Below are 21,960 nucleotides of genomic sequence, written 5' to 3'. Positions count from 1 at the left end.
ACCTGTCTTCTGATGGACCAGTGACAGAGGTTGTTGTTTAAATTCCTCTGTATATATGTCAGACGCGGTTGATAATGAGGATTAGCATTAAATATAGAACCATTTACTGACTCACACGATCTCCTTCACTCATGTTTGTCATTTAGATGTTTCTTGTCCCTCAGGACTGTTTGTCAGCAGCACAGTTTGTGTTTCTGCCCACACAAAACTGAATAAACATAAACTTTTATTACAGACAGAAATAAGTAACGAACCAAATCCAATTACGGGAAAAAAATAATAATCAACATGTGTTTGATGTTTTTCGTTCTCCCCATGCCGGTCAGGGTCCATCAGCAATCTGTCAAATACTTTAGAAAAACGTGTTATCCGGCAAAATACAAGGCATTCACTTCTACAACATCAATACAGAGGGCAGGTGGAACAGTTTAATGAGTTACTACAACTGAGGCTTATAATAAAACTACCAATATAAAACAACATCCAAACAGACTTATTTTAATTCTGCGTATGTGTGGGGATTTTCAACAACAAAACTAATGCATTTATTCAAAAGAAGAATGCATGGGAAAGCAAAAATCTGTGTAACTGCTGCAGGAAGGGAACTTGACTCAGCCATTACAGACAATTCTGAATATATTAAGGTCCCGTATCCTAACTGAAGGGCAGAATCCATTATATTATATAGACCCCAAGAGCTAACAAAATATATTAACAGCTATAAAAGGTCAATTTCTTCTTAGCTCATTGTATAAATTTTGAAAAACTCACAGTTAAGTTTAAAAATAACAGTGAGGTGGGAGAAAATGTGAGGGAGCTGAGTATGTTTAACAAGACAGGCATTTAATGTCGTCTTCACACAAACACGTGTACAACATCGTAAGCTATAATATCAAATAATAAAACAGGCTATAATCAGGAAATGTATGACTTTCAGTATTTGATGTCACAGCCATAAGGTTTAAAGGAGCTTTGCATGATTCAAAGTTAAAAAAGCCCTTATTTCTGCCTCTGTCTGAAACAAGCCATACTTAACATAAACATCTGACATTGAACATTATAGATATGAGAGAAAATACGGAAAAGCATGTCACCTTTAAGCAGCGGCAATATAAAAGTGACAATTTAAAAAATTGTGTTCTTTTCACCCTGCAGGAAAAGGTGAATGGTTGATCTGAGTAAACTCCAGTTGGATTCTGTCCTACAGGAGGATTTGTGAAAATACACTTAATACCAACTCTTCATTTCTCCATTCTTTATTGATCTCCTTTTCCCCCTAATTTGCCTCCCTCCCTCTTTATTTCCCACCCATCCGAACCAAAAACAGGATAATTTCAGTTTCATTTCTCTCTTTCTCCTGCGGGAGAGACACATTTCTCTGATAATTATTTACCAGCTGCGCAAACATAAATCCTCATTTGGCTCTATTGTGTGTTGAGAGAACCAATAACTCGATGCTCCCTGAAGAAACACAGGGGAACTGCAATAATATGTGCTTTTTATGTGATGCTAATGATGGCAGTGTTGTTGCTGGGGGCCTGAAGGTGATGAATAGCAGCCATTACCGTTCTATTTGGTGGATGACGGCTGTATTAAAAGTCAGTCTTACCTTTGAGGTGGTGACTGAATGGTGGACGTGTGCAATGGAATCGGAGCCACACCATCTGTTGTTTGACGTTATTTTGGTGTGTTTGGAGTGTGTTATCAGGTTCAAACAAATGGGAAAAATCACAATTATTTCTGTTGGCGCTGCGCCCGGTGGCTGCGGTGAACCAGAACCGAGAACATAACTTTCCTAACTGCAAGGCTTGTTTTTTGGAGGTGACTTTGGTGCAGAGTCATTTTTGACAGCTGAAGTAGGAGATGAATACCATGGAAGTAAGAAATGACTTTCATTAAAAGTTTAATAAAGGCTCTGGAGGTAAATTCAAGAAAGAGGTGAAGTTTCTTAAAGGCCAAAAGGGTCTATTGTGCAGTAGATCTGTTATTTTCCCCTCAAAATCCAGCATTTTAGTGTCTGTTTTTCTTCTGCTAAAAGCTCCGTCATATCAGAGGTGGACAACATTGATTGAGTGATATCTGATATTTAATAAAAGGTCAACTCATTCGTCAGCTGCACCCTCGTCTAGTGCACAGACACACGTCCAAGGAAGCCCATTTGACAGGATTTGGGCAGCAGTGGAAGAGGTGAAACCTGACAGGAAGTGTTTTAGCATGTCTTGTGTAATTTATAATAAATTGGATAGCGTAAGTACATATAGTTCTCAGTTTAAGCGTACGCCATATACGCCACAGAACCTCCATATTCCTATGTGTTGGCATAACACCGCAGGAGATCAGCTGTTTTAATCAGACTATCAGCGGTTTATGGAAGAGAAAATGAATGAAAGAAATTTTAAATGAGTAACTGACATGGACGCCGTTCACTGTGGAGACAAGTGGATGCCTTTTTGAAACAGAAGAAGAACTTTTAGAGAAATATTTTCTTTAAAAAAGTGATGTTTGATCTCTTTCTGACCCAAAGAGCTGATCTCCAAAAGCATTATACAGTGCACAGCCAAGTTGAGCTCATGTATAGGAATATGGAAGTTCTAAGGTTGAAGAAATATAGTTAGAAAAGGAAAGAAAGCACTGAAAATATTTAATATATAGCACACTTCCACAGCACAAATTATATTGATTTTGGTGATACACTGACTTTGGATACATACATATAGCCCCACTTTAAAAATCCCAAACTATCCCTTGAAATTGGATAAAACATGCAAAAAAAACATGTCCCCTTTTGAAAAAGTATCCAAAAGTCCTTTTTTGGTTGTTATAGTTTTGTGATGTTCTGAACACCGGATCAGTCCAGATGTCATTCATTAGGCTATAAACAAAAACATTTCTATCAGCAAGAGATTTCAGAAGTCCAACAACGGCATTTCACATGTGACTTTCTTAGCATTTCCGCCTGAGAAACAGCTCCTGACTTCACCACAAAGTTCAGAGGTCATTCACTTCAAACATTTCAAAAGTGACATTCAAAAAGTTGGGTTTGATCGTCATTTATTCCACTTTATGCGACTTCATTTTCACACTCCCTCACACATACTGAACTTCAAACAGAAGCACTTGTTCTGTTTATTGTTTCTGCAAAATGATTGTCTCACAATCAGAGAACAGGCTGCGTTTGCAAAGAAAACTTCAGAGAAACTTTGATGAGAAGGAAATAATTCTGTATTATTTTTATTCTATTCTCTTCTCACCTTAAAGTTTACTTCTCAGAATAGACACAAGGCATAATTACTGTCATCCCTGTTATGAGAACATCTCATCCCAACACACTTGGCAGCCATAATACCGACCTTTTGTCTTTTTTTCCGGTATTTTACCTCACGCAGCAAATGTAAATGTCACCCAGACTGCGATCCGTAAGCCTGCCTTGTCTACAGAGCGGCTCAGTGTCTGATTGCGCAGCTAAACCTTTAAGACTGTCAGCATGCCTCTGATAGGATACAACAATATCTTTGTTATATCAGGCTGCTTAGGAATTCAGAAAATTGGACACTCTCACACTGAAACTCCCACAGATGAAAGCTTGCGGGGATAAATGACCCCCCCCCCCCCCCTCCTCCTACCAGCACAGACATGGAGAAGGATATCTGAAGAGGACAATCACAGCTGCAGATACAGCATTATGTATCCCACTTTCTGGCTGATGTAGTGGTAGTGTTGCAGTTACATCTACAAACCTTGCCAGCCTGTCCTTAAAATCCACCAGACATCCACAGAAGTGTGCCAAAGGAGTGAATATTTGTCTGCATGCATGTTATTTGTATTTGCATACATCTCCCCTCTATAAAAAATGATTAGATGATCTTTATTATCTCACAGAAAGAAATTTGTTTTGTAGCTAGTACATAATAAAAATTATAATAATAAAAAACACCAACAAAAACATGTTGAAAGTAACAGGACATTTTCTTGAAGTACACATTCAGAACTGATGATGATCAATTTTAGTTTTATCTCTGTGCCCACTGCAGAAAAAGGGACAGTTTAGCATAGCTTAGCATAAATATTAGAGGCATCAACAGTGGTATAACTAGACCTTCCACTAAGCTGTTGTCTGTAACTTAAATGTTTCTATTGGCACATTTATTAAATACACAAAACATGTAAATGTTAATAAGATGTTAGGAGAGGTATTTATGAGTGATACACAATCAAAATTTAGCTCTTGGTCTGCCACTTTGGTTTCACAGGCACGCGATCTTACAGTGATCGTTTTCTGCAGTTTGTGTTCTATTAACAAATAACACTTCAGGTGGTCTGTGGTCTTTATACAAACTGTCACTTTGATTTATTCTCAGGATTTACTTGCAACACAGGAGGTTCAGTCACTGGGTTTTACAATACTGAAAATGAATTTTGGTACATGTTTTTCGTTTGAGCAGACTGGGGAAACATATTAAAAGGAAGACCAAGATAAATGTGTAGTGCAACAAATGTTCCAGGCTGAACTCCAACTTCCCAACAGCTGGATTAATTGCTAGTCACCTAACACCTGTGGCATGAGGGATTGCATGTAGAGGAAAGCAATGAAAAGAACACCATGCCGCTGAGTACTCACTGAGCAGCGACTCGATGATCACTCTGTAGCTGCTGGCGTGTCGATGAGGCTGCCACTGGGCGCACAAACTGGCCATCCTCACCTGATACACGCTCAGGTTGGTCACCCCCAGGTACACTGCAGGAGGGAAAGAGAGAGAGAAATAATTTCTGGAGTGGTTTTTCCTGGAAGAGCACAACTTTTCAGTAGCCGTCGTGAGCACAATACACAACCTTAACACTTGGGTGTTGCACCCGGTCCTTCATTCACTCATTGCCAGCTACCTTGGTGTTATTATCCAACTCCTGCTCTCTTCTGCTCCAGGACCACGCTCACCTGCCCACAGGTCCTTTTGAAATCCTGCCTCGCCGTTTCGACACCAACAAACCACAACTCTGAACAGGCTAGGCCCGCTCACTCCTGAATTATAACTCTGAAACACTGATAAAAATAGTATTGCGATCTAAGAACAAACTCCATGCTTCGTCTGAACTCTAAAAATATGCGTTATAGCGTTGTTAGCATTCTTCTCTACACGCTGCTGTAATAATAAAACTGTATATAAATGCACTGAGCTCACATTTGACAAACCACAAGCCACCGTGTTTCCAGTTGACAGATTTAAAGATGTATGGCCAGCGGACTTCAAGGACACCGACATGAGAGTTATTTACAGACGGAGAAATATAGCTTCTCCGTCTTCGCTCCAGAAGTGCAGCAAACACACACACACTTTATTTATGTTAATGGTATGCACTTTTATCATCCAACTTTTGAAAGAGTTATAGCATGCATGTTCCTGTGAGTTGGTAATGGCCTTGTACATCACAGTATATTTTACCTTCCCTCACACGAAACAGAACCTTCTCCAGCTCAGCCACATAATCTAATCTGCATTATTTTGGACTCCCTACAAATGCATAATGCATCTCTGCATAATGTTTATGTAAAAACCTTCCCTAGTGATTTAATTAGAAGACACAAAGTGATTCCTAAATCAGCATCTGAACAGCATAGTGCAGATAGTGAGAGACAAAACATCCCAGTAGTGGTGACTGCATATGCTTTTACTGATAATTTAACTTCCGGCGCTTTAAGATTTTTTTTTTTTTTTTTTTTTAAAAGAGGAAAACGTTCAGAAAAATCTGTTTCAACCACGTCATCTTTTGCTGACATGGTTGAAATCCACCTTTAAATCTCACGCTCCATCTTACCCTCAGGAGCAGGACCCCAAGACACTTGTACTCCTTCATCTGAGCGCTAAGCTTTTAGCAGCGAGAGTGGCCTCACACTCATTTAATCTGAACTCACAAGAACTCACAGTCCCTTAAGCCAGCCTTGAAAATCGGGTTTCACCGCGCACATAAGGAGAAACTTCACAGATGTTTGTCTCTCTTATCTCAAACATGCACACACTACTAGAGAGAAAGAAAAGGAAAGGAAAGGAATGAGAAATCATTTATTCTTGATGAGCACACCTTTTCAGAGGCCGTCGTGGCAGCAGTGAGCACAATACACAACCTTAACACAATTAGGCTGCCACCTGAGCATCAAGGCCCATTATCATTATTTGAAAATAATGTTGCATCACACACTACTGGATATTATTACGGTTATGGTGTCCAAGGGAACAATGCAACACCTCATGAGGAAGCAGATGTAATGTGGACTGACGTGCTGTACTTACTGTAGTAATGCTGTGTAATGAGAAAAAAAAACAAAAGCAAAAAGGCATAAGTCCGGATGAGAAAATGGCTGAGGAGACGTGGCCAACATGGATTGTTCATTCTTCAGTGAGAACTGGGGTCGAGCACTAAACTGTCAGTTTTAACAGTAGTATGCTAGCAGTGTTGACCATTGCTATGAGATAACTGTTGAAGTGAATTGGCGCTATATAAATAAAATTTCATTGAACTGAACTGCTTGGCAACACCGTCAGCTGCTGCAGGACTAGCGTTAGCTTGTGACGCTTCCGTCTCTTTATAGACTTGGCTGCTGTGGTGCCGCTCGAAAACTACTGCCAATTCAATCCAGATTTTAACTCCTAGATATCCAACATGTTTGATATTTTTGGTGCAGATGAGTCTGCGAGCAGCAGGGAGGTTTAACATTTTATCTGCAAACCCCTCACATTCCCAGATAATCTGGGCCGAACAAGGCTCCAGACGAGATTTCTTCTCCGACTGACAAGAGGAGTGAATCGGGGATTAATCGGCTCCAAAACTCCTGTAGTCTGAGCCCGACTTTGAACAACTCTATATTTACCTCTATGTTGAAGGAAGCAAAGTCGCTTGGTTAGCTCTCAGCCAGGAAATGTGCTCTCTGTTATTTTACTGGCTCCATGCACCTATGATTACTTTTTGCTCTAATTATCGTAATATTTACATAACATTTACTTATTTAGCTGATGCTTTTATCTACAGCGGCTTACAATGGCTATGTATGTGTCACAGTGGGAATCAAACCCAGGTCTCTCACACCATAGGCACGTGTTTTATTCATTGCCACTCCCTCCCACACATCACAACTTTCTTGTCTTCTTTTGTCAATATTATGGTTTTAACATTCATCCTGTTGCTTTTGCAGTTGAGACCACAAATGATCAACACACACACTATATCAGCAGCTATTTCTGCGTATTGTTTAAGTCTTGACACGTTCTGGTCCTTTTACAGAATTTTTTCAGTTACACAATTTGAACTAAATGTTAAGTATAAAGGTATTACAGCCTACTTTTTGTCTGTGATACTTGTGCTGGTGTGTGACATTGAAGCATCAGTCCGCTAATCTCTACTGGTGCATCGGCTTCATTAACATGCTGCTGAGCAATGTGGATCCCACTGGCCTCATATCATTATACTCTCTTTTCAACTCTACCCATCTCACAATCTTTCTTCTTCCTTTCCCCATCTTCTTCAGGTTTAGTCCCCTTTCCCCCACCCTCCCAACTTGTCCTTCAAAATCAACCAAGAAGTGCTTAATTGTCATGCAGGCAAAGGAAACTGTGGCTCCAAAGCAAAGTGATGTGCTTGAGATCCATTTAAAGCTACATGTCCAAGCATTGAGCTGACACTCACAATGAGAGCTCTTAACCAGAGAGACATTAGAATGGATGAAAGGGGGGGGGGGGGGTTCAGTGTCCTGCTCAAGGACACTTCCAGAAGACACATGCTTTTTGTCGGTCACAGTGGCTGAACCGGAGACCTTTCAGTTTAAAAAAGTGTATTTCACCATTAGGCCAGCATAAGGTGAAGTGTTTAATTATCATGCCGGAGAGAGAAATCCAGGCTCTTACTCAAATGGTACTTAAGAAGCCCTGATTGATCGAACTGGGCCAGACACTCAAAGAGCCTCGGGAAGTGTCCACATTGCCAGTGAGATAACTTGAATCTATTGCATCTACAGTTCATTTCAGGGCTGAAATGTAATTAGTTGCCATTAAAAGCGTCAGATGGATAAAGATATTGCAGTCTGCAGGTGTCTGGGCTGCTTCTCTGATTAGATTAGAGGAGATAGTTTTACTCAGTTACAGAATAGACAGAGGACACCAATAACAAGGTATTTAAAAGATCAAGTTTAAAAAATGACAACCAAACAATGATCTGACAGCAGTACTGGTGGCCCTAAAGCTGATGATACATGGGGGCAACTTTTTGAGCAATGTTGCTGGTGGCAAGTCTGACTACGTTTTGAACGGACAGTGGCGGGCAGGACGGGTGGCGGAGTGGTGGGGGAAGGGGATTGGGGGAGTAATCTTTACTCATTACCATTGACGGCAACATTGCCCAGCACCATTGCTCTAAAAGTTGCTCCGTGTATCATCAGCTTAAGATTCATTACGATGTGGACAAAGTTGTCTTGTATATTGTGTGTTTCCTTTGTGGCAGTAAATTTTCTACATTGAGATTTTATTCCTTTTTATAAAAACTTGCTAACTAGATATATAAATAATAATTAGACACTGTTAATGTAGTTGCACAACTTATTAAACACTATTATTGTGTAATAAAACACATGAAATTTCATAAGGAACAAGTGCAGATGGTAAATGTACAGTTTATGGAGACTGTCCACATCCTGTGGCGCTAACAAGGCAGCAGCTGAAAACTCCTCTATGGAAATATTTTAATCAGCGGTTCTTGTAACAGCAGAGATGGTCTCAATAAAAATTTCAAGACTGTATCCTATAATTAGCTGGGACTGCTGCTAAGAGAATCAGATGGGTATGAAGGCATTAACGTCTGAAGTGTTTGACTGGCTCTTCTAATTTTCTCAAACTTCAGCCGGCACTGACATGGAGAGCCAGCGAAAAATAATCTTAATATAAAAGGTTGACTGAATCAAGGGCAACAGCCATGAGCATTTGTTGCACATTTGTGGCATAAATTAGGGGGAAACAACGGCAAGCATTCAAACAGGGATGTAGTTTGACAGAGTAAAATAAAACTGGGCAAATACGATTTGGAATATATCAGTCAGTCACATGTTGAAAATGATTTGAAAGCTACAGTATGGATGAAAGAATTGTTTTCTAATAACTCTTAGAAGTTGGTGGATTACTTAGAGAAAGCATGGATGCAGAGGAAGAGAGCAGGGTAAGTTTTTAGTTCCTCTATTTAATATTTATATTCAGCCGAGGCTGTAATCTGTAACGTGTTTTTCTGCACAGTCAGCAAAATGCACTTTGTGACAAACATCCCCAGATCAACGCTGTGACATCAAGTTACTTACAGGTCTTGGCCCTCCCTGAAAGGGCGTCGCTGGATCCAGTGGTGTAGGAGGCGATCACCTTGATACTGTACTCTGTCCCGCTCAGCAGGTTGAGGATCAGCATGGTGTTCACGTCCTCTCCCACGAAGGTCTCCAGAGCTGGTCCAGGGGCTGCGGAGGGGCGGGATAATTGAGGACACGCGTCAAGGAGGAGCAAATGGTCAGTGAATGGAAGGAGCAAAGAGGAGTGAGTTCAGAGACGATTCCAGTGAGGCAGGAACTGATGGAAGATCAGTAGGTGGTAGAAAGTGAAAAAGTGACACATACATAAGACAAGAATATGAAAGAATGTGCAGGGAAAATGAGTCTGTGTGCGATTCCCACAGCCCACAGACTGCAGTCTTTAGGTTTTTGACTTGATTCATTAGTATTAATGTTCAGGTTAGCTAAGAGGATCCCTAAAAACATATGCTCATTGAATCATAAAAAAACATTCTAGTGTCTTTATCTTCGTTATCGTCACTGACAGCACATGAAGTGTTTGTTTGTCTATGTGGTTGGCTGGAAAACGTGTTTAAGGCACAAGCAGAATATTTTCACCAGCATTTCATAAGAAAATGAAATTGGCTCGATCTGTTGCTACTTACAAGTCATCTTAACTGCTGTGAGAAGAACGATGATTGTTGGTGTGTCCCTCAAACACTTCTGAGATAAACATCTCAAACTAAAGCCTAGGTGATATTTACTGCAGATATTCGGACAAATTCTACTTGGCAATTTTCTCTGTAATTCACTGAATATCCTCTGGGGGACATGCGTTTATACTCCCCAGTGAAAATACACTAAAGTTCATGGATGAATCTTTTCTGTTTCAGACACTCCATGACTTTTCATCACTTTGTCGCTGCTATTAAGGAAATAAAAATCCTCAATATAAACAGCATTCCATCTAACATTTCCTTATCCATTAAATCCTCAAGCTGTGTCTAAGAGGACTCTAGACTTCTTAATTAAAGTTTTTTAAGAACAGTGTAATTTACAAACAGTGCTTGAACCTGTTTAAATGCCCTGCCTGGTGTAGGATCTGTAATATTTGAAAGCCATCAGTATTTATTTTGATTGACACATAGGGCTGCTCGTTTATAGCAAAAATCATAATCACAATTATTTTGGTCATAATTGAAATCACGATTATTGATTGATTAAGGAAACATTGTGCATTTATTGAATTTTTTAAATTGAATGCTAACCAAGAGGAAGACAGCAACACTGTGTATGTGTGTAACCCTGAAATTCTACAGCGGTGCTCCCTCAGGAGATGCAGTTATTTAAACCAACGGTGAGGAAAGTATAAATCCAATAATACGTCAGAAGACGGGGACACTGTGAATTTTCCAAGGACGGACCAAGTAAAGCAAGGCTTAACGCACCGGGTTTAGGCATAAATAATATGTTATTTGTAAAACTATGAGGAGAGGAAAAGTCCTCTAGCCACTAGGCTAATTTCTGCAGCATAAAATGCCATAGGCTTAAGCTAATAATGGTGACTAGCAAGTTGTAACTGCTATTACCACTGAAGTAAACATCATAGCCTGAATGACAGTGAGTTGGGGATTTTAGAGAGGGGCCGCTGTAAAGAAAAAGGTGTGCTGGATTTATAACACAAAACTAGTGTCATTGCGAAACAGCAGCGCACAATAATCGTTTTAATTTGATTAACTTGTTTTTGTAATCGTTGGAAGCCAAAATCGAAATCCGGATTAAATTCCGATTAATTGCACAGCCCTATTGACAGCCCTATTGACAGAGTTATTGTGTGTGAGCGCGTGTGTGTGTGAATTACCAGACACAGGCTGGTAGACGACCCTGTAGCCCATGGTGGGTGAAGGTGGAACGTCCCAGCTGATCCTGAAGCGGTTGTACCATTCCTCTGATACCCGCAGGTTCTTAGGAGCTGAAAGAGGAACTGAGGAAAACAGAACAAAAGACAAAAAAAAGATTTTATGTTTCTATTAAAATGTTGATTAAATTTGGAAAAGAAAAAAAGCTACATTAAATATATGTATGATGCATTTCATCATCATTTACATTTATGTATTCAACAGGACTTAAAAAGATAAGATATTTAAATTTAAAATTAATTTGACCCTTTTTATCATTTTTATGTACCCTTTACTGTTTTAGAGGTAGGTGACATGCTAGGGCTCCATCTGGACTTGAACAAGGGAGAGGGATTAAATAAAATTACAGCGAGAAGACATGTAGACGGACAAAGAAACGGACGATACAGGAAGAGAGAAAAATCAAGAGAAAAGACATGAGAGCAAGACAGGAGCTGGAAGGCGGAAGACATATCAAATGAAAGAGCAAAAGAGGGTCTAAGAAAACGAAATGGTAATGAATCAGATGAGAATCAACTAGAACAATGTTAAATCTAATAAAATCCTTTCCAGTAATGTAATTCTTGGCCTGTCGGAGTGAATAAAAAAGTGCTTCATTAAAATAAACTGTCATCACAAAGCAGAGAAAGTTCAAGGAGAAGCTGGAAGGACAGAACCCAAGTTGGCAAGTGGAAGATAATGAACGAGAGTCAAAGAAAGAGGAAAGTTTGATAACACTTAATACAAATTCAACAGTCAGCGCATTGAAAAATGTACTTTGCTGTCTTTTTATTTTTTTTTTGACAGTGTGCAGCTGAATTAGCCTGTCACAAAGATAGTAAATCCAGTTATCACTAGAATGACAACTGGGAGAGGACTTCAGAAAACGGAACTAATGGCAGGATGGTATTAATTTAAAAAGCCGCCTTCTTTGAGGGAATATGTGATTTTTCTACCCATCTCTGGAGTACGCGTGCATTTGTAACCTCTATCTGCAGGCAGCTCTGGTCCTCCTGAAACACGATGGAATCAAATCCTCTGAAGATCCCTTTGTTAAATGTGAAACGTGAGACTTTTCTTTCCCCGGGTCCAAATCCCTGAGTGAATCTGCTGGCTGTTTTGTGTTGCCCATACAAAAGGCTGAAACCCCCCTCCCCCAATCATTCTCCATCATCCCTCTCTGAGTATTCATTCTTCTCAAGGTTTTATGAGCTGAAACCTACAGATCACCGCCTCTTCTGCCTCGTCTTGCCTCTTCACCTTCTATGGTAGTTGTCACCATTAAAAAGCCAATCATCCTCTCTACGTTCAGCCTTACTACCTCCTCTCAGTATCTGCTGCATGTTGAAATCCCCATATATTATACTCTCCTCTTCAGTTGCATTATCCATCTTCACTGTGCCCTCGCTGGTCCTGAGAAAATTACCATCGTCCTCTCAGCACTTTCTGTCATTTCTCACCCGTCAGGAATAACAGTAATAAGATACTGAAGATTTAATTCTTAATTCGGTGCTCACTCACTTTTGAGACTTATCTTCGGCCAGAAACTCGAAAAGAACTCATCACATGATTCTCAGAATTTGTGTGTGTTGTATTTAACATCTATTTGCCTGCTAAAAAAATGTTTTCCTTTCCCTCCTTGTCATTTTCAGTCAGTGGTCATCACTTCCATTACAGGTTCAAAACCCCAGATTGTTTCCAGCTGTTTTGTTTTTCCAACACTTCTAAAAATCCGGTCACTCCACCTGTATTCTTGGCCATGTTTTCTCTGTTTTATTGCCACGTTCCAGACTACTCGGAACTGGAAAATGTTAAGTTGAAATATCCGATTCCTAACCTCAAAGCGTTCCAGGTGCCTGGTGACGCCTGACGCCGAAAGTGAATAAAAAAAACATGGCTGACCGTGACAAACTCTTTGTCAAGTGTACAACCAGTTGCACCCTCAGCACTGTCCTTAGTGTTAATTCAAATTATGGCCATTTTAATGAAAACAAGTACATTATACTTCGTAATGTTTTCAAATATTATGGCTTTTTTTTTTTTTTTTTTTTTACAATTTACTGAATAACTTTTAAGATGAGATTCATAACCAGCTACCTAGCAACATATTTCTACATAAATTTACATGCAGAACATGTTTCACTATATGATAGTATTTATGCTTTTAATTAAATACATGCAAATATGCTTTTATGTTTACCATTTACAATGTGCGCTTCCATGGGAGCTGCCATTGTTGTGTGACGTCATTCAGCTGCTACTCGTGAAGTTGGGGAACAGATTTTTTTCTCTGTGTTTCTCTCTGTTCCCTTACTCTGCTTCTTGTCTGTCCTGATTGCCCTTATGTGTCTCAGCTGTGCGCCTGATTACCCTGCCTGCCTGGTTTGTGTTGTTCTGTGTCAGTATTTAAACCCGCAGTTCTGTTGAGTCTTTGTTGCTTCCTCGTCGTATGTTGTGTGTTCTGCCCTTGTTTTTGGATTACCCCGCTCACTTTTGGATTTATGTTGGTTTTGGACTTCCTAACCCATGTAAGCCTGTCTAGTTTGTTTATTAAATCACTAGATCTGCACCCGGCTTGTCAGTGTCTGCATTTGGAGTTTTCCTGCCTCTGCACTCTTGATATAGTTTTCACTTTTCTTCATTTTATTTTAGTTTAAAGTCTCCCATTTCATCATTAAAACCCTTGTCATCACCCTGCCCTTTCTGTCCTACTGTATATCTTTCTCAATGATCATATCGTCTCTCATTTATTCACATCCCGCCCATTCGTACTCGGCTTTGAAAAATAAACTTTTCTTCCCGAATACCAAAATCTTTTAAACATTTATCTCTGAGGTTTTTATCTCCTCCTCCTTATCTCCTTAATCTGTCTTCCGTCCATCTTCTGATTCCCTTTCATACCCAACTCAGTGATCAACTCGTCCCTCATAATTTAAATGCCCAGTTTACTCTGACTTTTCTGTCACATTATTTGCTTTTGCTTTCCTTCACTGCTAAAACCTCTCTGTACCTCCCATCCCTCAGTGGATCAGACCCTCAGATTATTTTGACTCTTTTGTGATATTATCTATCATCAGTTTGAGGCTAAAAACCCAATCATCCTCTCTGAATTCGCTGTCATGCCTCCATAAGCGTTACCTCATCCCTCATAGGTTCAAATCCTCAGATTACACTGTCTCCCTTTTGTCACATCATCTATCTTCACTCTAAAAAACCCAATCATCCCCTCTCTCTGCATTCTCGGTCGCACCTCCCTGGGTGATCATCTCATCCCTCACTTGCTTAACAGGAGCCATTCATCATCACCGGGTGACAGAGGCCCCATCATTTAAAAACCGGAGAACATCGTTAACGTCTGCTAATGTGTGTAATTCGCTGCACAGGGAGACAAGATGGGAGGGAGTGGAAAGATGAATGACTGGAATTTAGCGTTTCCCGCTCGCTGAAAGTCGAGTGTTTGTGCTATAATGTACTTGACAGCACAGAAAATCATTAGCCTCTGCTGGTGCTTTCACATTTAACAAAAGCAAAAAAAAAAGAATGCTTCCGACATATTTCTGTCTTCAGCTCCACAGGAAGGAAAATGGATGTTGAACATTTGAGCTACCTAGACAGGTTGCTATCGCTTTTAACTCCCCCGAAAAGTGACTGAGTTGAATTGAGTGTGATGAGCTGCACAGACGCAGGGGGGGTTTAAGTAGAAAGCACCTGAGCAAGTGCTCCTCTTCACGGAGGATGTCTCAGTTTAAATGCACTTACCAGTTAATGGAGGTCCTGCTAAAATGTAGTTTTAGGGGGGGAAGATCGAAGCTATTAGAAAACATTTTCCTTATAATACTAGATATTGCATCAAGTTCTTTTTTCAGTTTCATTTTAAAGGCACAACTCCAATATTCCCAACAGACTCAAATGGATGAGTTTCACAGTCCCAGTACAGCTGAATCAATAAAACATTCAGCATCTCACTTTTTTCAAAATGTATAAAAAAATAATTTAATCTTTAAAGCCCTTTTTTTTCCTCCAGGGGGTTTAACTTTCTCATAGATCTTTTTAATTTATTTGGACGACTAGAAGGAGTACGCCCCCTCAATCCATCTCCACTTTCCTTTTGGCAACATTCCTGTAACATTTTGTTCAGCAAGCGAGACTTACTAAAGAAGATCTGTGAACAGCTTCTTCCCACAAGCTGTCATCAACACAGCGGCACACCCTCTAACCCCCATATCAGCACTGTCACCTGAAACCAAGTAACTGTACTGTCGTGCACTAAAAGATACCTTGCTAATACAATAACTAGACTGCACAATGTCACTTTAAATACACCAGAAGAATGGGCTGCTATTATGCGACATGGTGGATGTGGTATGTGTTTTTTAACCAATATTTCTTAGCTATATTCTTAAATATTTATTTTTGTATTTGTTGTGTAACATTTTTATTATAGATATTGTTTTTATAAACAACTGGCACTTTGGTAAACAGCGTTTCATTTTTTATGTAAGCAAATACATGAAAAAATGATGAGGATTGAGGAAATGAGGAATCTTGAAGATGAATTGCTAACAAGTTTCTGTTTGTATCAGGGTAATGAAAGTTTAGTTTAAGACAGCTACAGTGGGTGGAATTATTTCTTTCATCTCAATCTCACTTTTTAAGTCTTCCTCTTTGGAGCCTGGCAGAGGTTGGGGTTTCATACTCCAGCACAAACACCTGATACATGTAGTTGTGTCCCAAAGCATCGTTATATGTGATGTTGTTTGTCTCAGTCCTAAATATTTTCAAGTCAGGGATGCCACTCCATCTTGTTCTCTAATTTTAAACCAATAAATAGTTTTGTTGGCCACATGGGGGCAGCAAGTTATAAACACAACATTGACACCTTGGAAGTTGATAAGGCAAACAGTAGCTTATTTATGCATCCAGCAGTTATGAAGCAACATTATAATTATTTTGAAGTCGCGTTTCTGGTCACCAGCCGAATGTGAATCTAATAGTCACTCTCTTTTACCTTTGTTTTTGGTCTCTTCTTACTCCAACTCCTTTAGAGTGAGTGTGAGCTCAACCAGTTTAGGTTTATTCTCACCGCTCTTATAGCGTTGTTTTCTGTTGTTTTGTTTTTAATAGAAAACAAAATCCCTAAAAAGTGCCTGTACACAACCTGCTCAACAGCAGACAGACACAGAGACTAGCCGGTGAACATAGTGGAGCATTTAGCAGCTAAAGGAGTTGGTGGAGATTAAAAACAGTTAAAAGAGAGACAATAATGAACTCACATTCACCACCTGACAAAAACACAACTCCAAGTCAATGATCATGTTGCTCTGTAACCAACCAAGTGTAAACCAACAACTTTTTTGCTAACAAGCTCACCATATCAACTTAAAAGGTGATGATATGTCAGTGTTGTGTTTACAACTTGTTTGCACTGCCCCAAAGTGGCAAATAAAAATCAGTTATTGCAGCTTTAAACCAGGACAGACTGATGATAACGAGGCGGATACATTAATAGACACGGGATCAAAACAAACTGAACATGAATATGACTTACGTGTTCGTCCCATTCGTGACACCATCGGCCCGTCTCCATCAGGGTACACAGGAGTGATGGTAACTTTGTACTCCGTATCTGAAAGCAGAGGCTGCAGAATCAGGCTGTTCTGACCTGTGGGCACCGTCCTCTGTAAGAAGAAACAAATTCAAGCTTAAAATTAGGTTTTAATTACATTTACTAAAAGAAAAAATACAAAAACAGTCACCTAAGCACTGTTTCCCATTAATTAATTAGACCATGGCGACCCGCCATAGTCTAATTTGCTCCGCCATAGTTTCAAAATGAACCGAAAAATATTTTTACATCTCATAATAAATTACAGACCTCTAACGGTGTGTTTTGTGGGCGCTGCTCCGCGCTTCTGTAAGCTCGCACGCTCAGACACTTTGCCCTCCGACTCCAGACAACAACTTTTCTTACGGTAAGTTAACGTGTTTCTGTCACTCGTTTGTGAGAAGGCGATTAAGCTTGCCGCGCCTACATTTGGAGTGCACACATATTAAAGCCTTTATGGTAAATCCACTGTAACTGTTAGAGACTTTATGAGACTTTAAGTGTTGCAGTATGAGAGTCCTACCTGAAGAGAGGCTGTGAAGTCTTCATGTTACGCGATACAAGAACCACATACAACATTATTTATTAAGTTCGGACTCTGGTTGGACTTAATGAATTTAGCGTAAGGATACACACAATGCCCGGTTTTCAAAATAAGGCGTCTATACAGCATGGAAATAAGATTAAGTGGATTATATTCACAGAAAGTATAAAACATGTGTCCAATAAAAGTAAAAAAAACAACAATAAAATGTTAGGGAAATTACTTGGGAAAACATTAAATAAATTTGTTTTATAGCTATACAATGGGTTTATGATCAAATAGTTTATTAGAGCACAACACTGTTTACAAGCGTACCAAGTTCTTCATAGACAGCCTCTTAATTTTGCACCAAATTAAAGTGTACAAAACTTTCTTACCCAGTGAGAGGGTTCAAGGCCCACCCACCATAGTCTCTTAAAATCCTGTGGGAAACACTGCCTAAGGGACATCACAGGTGGGTGTAGCTCAAAATTCTTGGCCCTATACATAAGCAGTCTCTGGGGGCCCCCTTCCTCTCTTCATCCATGTCTCTCACACTTCTTTTAAAATAGTTTTACAGATCATTGAGCCAACAACTTTACACACGAATCTGTTGTGATTATTATGGTAGTTACTAATGAAATTGTTCATTCCACATTTAAACAAGTAATACTAAGCTGTGAAATGTGCTCAAGTCTCCACAGTTTAAAACTTTCCCTATGGTTAAACGATGTTTGCTTGGAAAATCACACTTTAGAGTTAATTTAGACTGGACTGCACATGTAACAGTAATACACTGAAAAAAAACAAGTAAGATTATACTGTATATATAATTTAAAATGTGTTGTTGAAATAGGCCAAAAATAACTGCAGCCTACTCGTAAGCATATTTGTAACATTATTTAACCATCTGAAACTGAAAAATAGAACCACAGGCTATATTTTAATTAGACTCTGCTTCACTGATCACTGTGATCTTGAAATGATTCTCCTCAGTTGGCCTCTTTCAAGCCTATGAAAAGCCTGTGAATTCATCTGGCACTAACATTACTATCTTTTGAAGGCAGGTGTGGGCTCAGTTTTTAAGCTAGTGGTAAGAGCTAAACATAGCTCCAAAGTTGAACTGTCTTTACCGCGAGGTCTGCAATAGAGCAATATCTCAACCCAAAATGACTGCTTGTAATAACTTTAGAAAGCCACTTCATGAGCTCATCTCATCTCATTGACCTGCTGCAGCTCCACTCTCACTGGCTGAAACTGAGGGCAATTTGTTTCATGATGTTCCTTCTAGGGCTGGGGCGATGTGGCCAAAAATGTTATCACGATAAAAACATTTCACATCATTTGATATCGATAATTATCACGATAAATGTCAAATAAAGTTTAAAGGCTGATTTTTGCTCCTGAGTGAAAACTGAAGAAACCAGATGGTTAGTTAATGTGGTTAAACTTTTCTTTAAGGTCAGAATGTGACACTTGATGGATCACTTCACAAATCTGAGGTAGAACATTCAAAACTATTATGATAAAATCTATTTTAACAAATATGATTAGTAAATCTTTTCTCAGTCCCTTTTCCTCAACAAAACAAGTATTTTAATAGAAAATTAAGTGCTAATATGTTTGTGATTCAAATGCACTAAACCAAATAATTATTGACGATGTGTTGAACATTTATAATATTGTTAGAGGGAAATTATTTTGCGATAATTATCATTATTGTTTTATTGCTCAGCTCTTCCTTCTTAAACTATTTGTGCTAACCTTTCTTTTGAAAGAAATCAGTCAAAAGCTGTTTGCTGATTTCTCTTTCTTGGGGAAAGACATGACTTACACTGCACATTGGTGCTGCAGCATCAGCAGCAGTCACTTGGCTGGATTAGCTGCATGTAGAGATTAATCCTAGTGTGCAGGGCGCCTTTTGTTAGGGGTGAGAGAGCCTCCGCTTTAAAAAAATATTTATTCAACCAATTTAAATGTAGTTATGACACTAATAACTTACATATAACTTACAATAACAAACATTTCATGCCAACTTTTCCAGGGTAGTCAGTCAGTCCCACTTTTCCTCCCACTACGCTTCCTTTGGGACGGATTCTTCAATGAACTAAAAAAGCAAATTAAAATTTCACAAGTGCCAAAAACAGTTTTAGCCTTTTAATGGAGGGGAGGCGCAGGGAGTTGCTGTGGTGACGCTCTGAGCTTTCAGCTGCGGCAGAGGTTAATTGTGTCCAGGTTTCCTTCTCACCTCTCTGTGGAGTTTGTCTTTTGTTAAAACTGATACCTTAATGACTCATCTGTCCAGGTGAAGCACTGTTCTCATATTGCAGAAAAACTAATCTGCTTTTTTTTTTTTACCCTGCAGGCTTCTTTTCTTTCTTTCTCTCTGCATCCAACTCTTTCTTCTTCTGTTCCTCTGTTACCTTCTGCACCTTTGTTTCCCACGGAATGCTTCTCTCTCTGATGTTCATGAATTTTAATCATTTAATCACTTGCTATTTATCTCTATAAATCAGTATCACAATAAAGCTCTTTTCTTTATATGGCATATACTGATGTACTCTGTAGAGCTGTAGTTTTATAGATTAGATGGTAGTCTTTGGGAATTGTTGTTGTTTTGTTTTTACATAGTAATATATTTGCAAATTCAATTGAAAAACAGTTTTAAAACCCTAAACTCAATAGAGTGCAGATCTAGGTGTGCCTGGGGGCATGTCGTTGGGAACAAGTAGTGCCGTGCAATCAGTTTGTCTAGCGTGTATGTATGAGAGTAATTAATGAAGAGGAGAAAGTGCTTTTGTATAGTATAGTCCCAGTTATCCTTAAAGAGGTGGTATTATGCCCTTTATCAAGTTCAAAATCTTATTTAGGGCTTGTACCAGAACAGTTTTACATGGTTTAATTAAAAAAACACACCATATTTTTTGTCATACTGCACATTGCTGCAGCTCCTCTTTTCACCCTGTGTGTTGAAGGCTTTGTTTTAGCTATGGAGTGATGCATCTTGTCTCTAAATGATCTTTGTCGGGAGTTGCACATGCTCAGTTTCTAGTTAAGGACTACCAGCCAATCAGAAGCAGAGAAGGGCGGGTCGGCGAGAAGCCCGGCTTTTTCACTGTCACAAAACCTATTACGTGCACAAAAAAGGTATATAACTCAATAAAGGAGAGAGGAAAATCCAAAAAGCATAAAACCACTTCTTTAAGATGCACAGGATTGTGTAACGAAATTGTAAGCGAGCATCCTGAATTTGCTTAACTTACGATAAATCCAAACTTCTGAACATTCTTCTTTATTTAGAGACGTTATTTATATAGAACATTTTATTATTTATATAGCACATTTTATTATTTATATAGCACATTTTGTTGTAGCACAACATAAAATAAAACCCCTCCCTACCTTGCTCTCCCCTCCCAAACAAAGAATAGTTAAATCTGTCTCAATTGTCTCTCCCGGCTCCGTTACAGTCAAGAGACCAAACTTTTCAATGGATGCCAGCCAAAGGCTAAACTGTGGGCTGTAACTGACTAGGGTCAGCCTTGTTTTTAGCACAGCCGATTGCTGGAAATGCCTTTGGCACATATCGTACTGATGAAAAGACAGTGGTCTAAGCTTTACAATAGGTTCAGTCAATAAAAATCTGTGAATCACGGCAACCATGAAAGTATGCGAGATTCCAACAGAAACACCAAACAAAGGGATCATGCACTTGGTTGTGTGTTTGCATTTGGCCTACATTCTTATGCTAGGAAGAGATAATAAATTAACCAGACACAAATACAGCAAATTAATTAATAATATACTTGCCACATTGCAGCTTATTGTCCACGGTGGCCTAAGCAACTGGAGATTAAAGGAAGAGACGCCTCAGTAAGCACTACAGAAACATTTGTACTGTAAGCAAATCATCTCCCAGTATGTATTTGCAATATCTCCCAACTGGCTAACTGGGAATCATTTATCAATCAGAAAAATGTCAGTTTTTAACTTGGATGTTCAGAGATTTCGTACATTTGATTGAACAGAGGTTTTTTTGCTGCTACGATACCAGTTTACCAGTGTTATGTTGTTTTGTTCTGGGTATGAGAAATATTTTGGTATCTTAAAGATACCAAACAGTCTTTTCATTCCTCTGTTTCTCTCCACCACTGGCTTTGTGTCTCTGTCTGTCTGTCTCTTTGTCTGTAAGACCAGTTTGCATTCTGATCATGTACAGTCTAGCCTGGCTCTATCCACAAACCCCCTTACATCCCCCCAAAATACACTTTCTCAGACGTGTCAGTCAGACAAACACTGCAGGCCTTGACAAATCAATTTCAGCCCAGTCTCATGAAAAAGGCAGCAAGTCACTAAACTGTCACCAAGCACGGTTGGAGGACACCACCCAAAGCCGCACTCCTTTTACTTCACTTTGTAAATGCAAACATGATTTCATAAAGTATTTATAAAATCCAGAAAGCCAATCTAGTTTTGACAGAGGCTCTGTGCTGGCCCAGAATATTAAGTTTGATCAACCTGAGACTCTGCTGGAGCTAAATTGCTTGAAGGCAAACTGCATGGGGAACACAGTGAAGTACACAGGGGACGGGAGTCAATGTAAGGTGACAGTGAGCAATATGACAATACACCTAATGAACTGCAC

At 39.3% G+C, this 21,960-nt stretch overlaps 1 protein-coding gene across 6 annotated transcripts in view; it reads right to left on the bottom strand.

Moving 5' to 3' along the window:
• The window catches only part of LOC119906777 (collagen alpha-1(XIV) chain-like), a 516,646-nt gene that overhangs the window by 417,112 nt on the left and 77,574 nt on the right, over positions 1 to 21,960 (bottom strand). For all 6 annotated transcript variants that reach the window (XM_038724122.1, XM_038724121.1, XM_038724124.1 and 3 more), the window contains 4 exons: positions 16,736 to 16,865; positions 11,151 to 11,273; positions 9,329 to 9,478; positions 4,619 to 4,735 (listed from right to left, as the gene is read on the bottom strand). In XM_038724122.1, coding sequence (XP_038580050.1) covers positions 4,619 to 4,735; positions 9,329 to 9,478; positions 11,151 to 11,273; positions 16,736 to 16,865 — 520 coding nt within the window. The remainder of the gene's footprint in view (positions 1 to 4,618; positions 4,736 to 9,328; positions 9,479 to 11,150; positions 11,274 to 16,735; positions 16,866 to 21,960) is intronic.

This window comes from Micropterus salmoides, unplaced genomic scaffold, assembly GCF_014851395.1.
Source record: "Micropterus salmoides isolate LMB-PRFRI ecotype aquatic unplaced genomic scaffold, ASM1485139v1 Ms_hic_scaffold_17, whole genome shotgun sequence".
NCBI lineage: Eukaryota > Metazoa > Chordata > Actinopteri > Centrarchiformes > Centrarchidae > Micropterus > Micropterus salmoides.
Note: the sequence above shows the minus strand (reverse complement) of the source record. Positions and strands in the feature narration are given on the sequence as shown.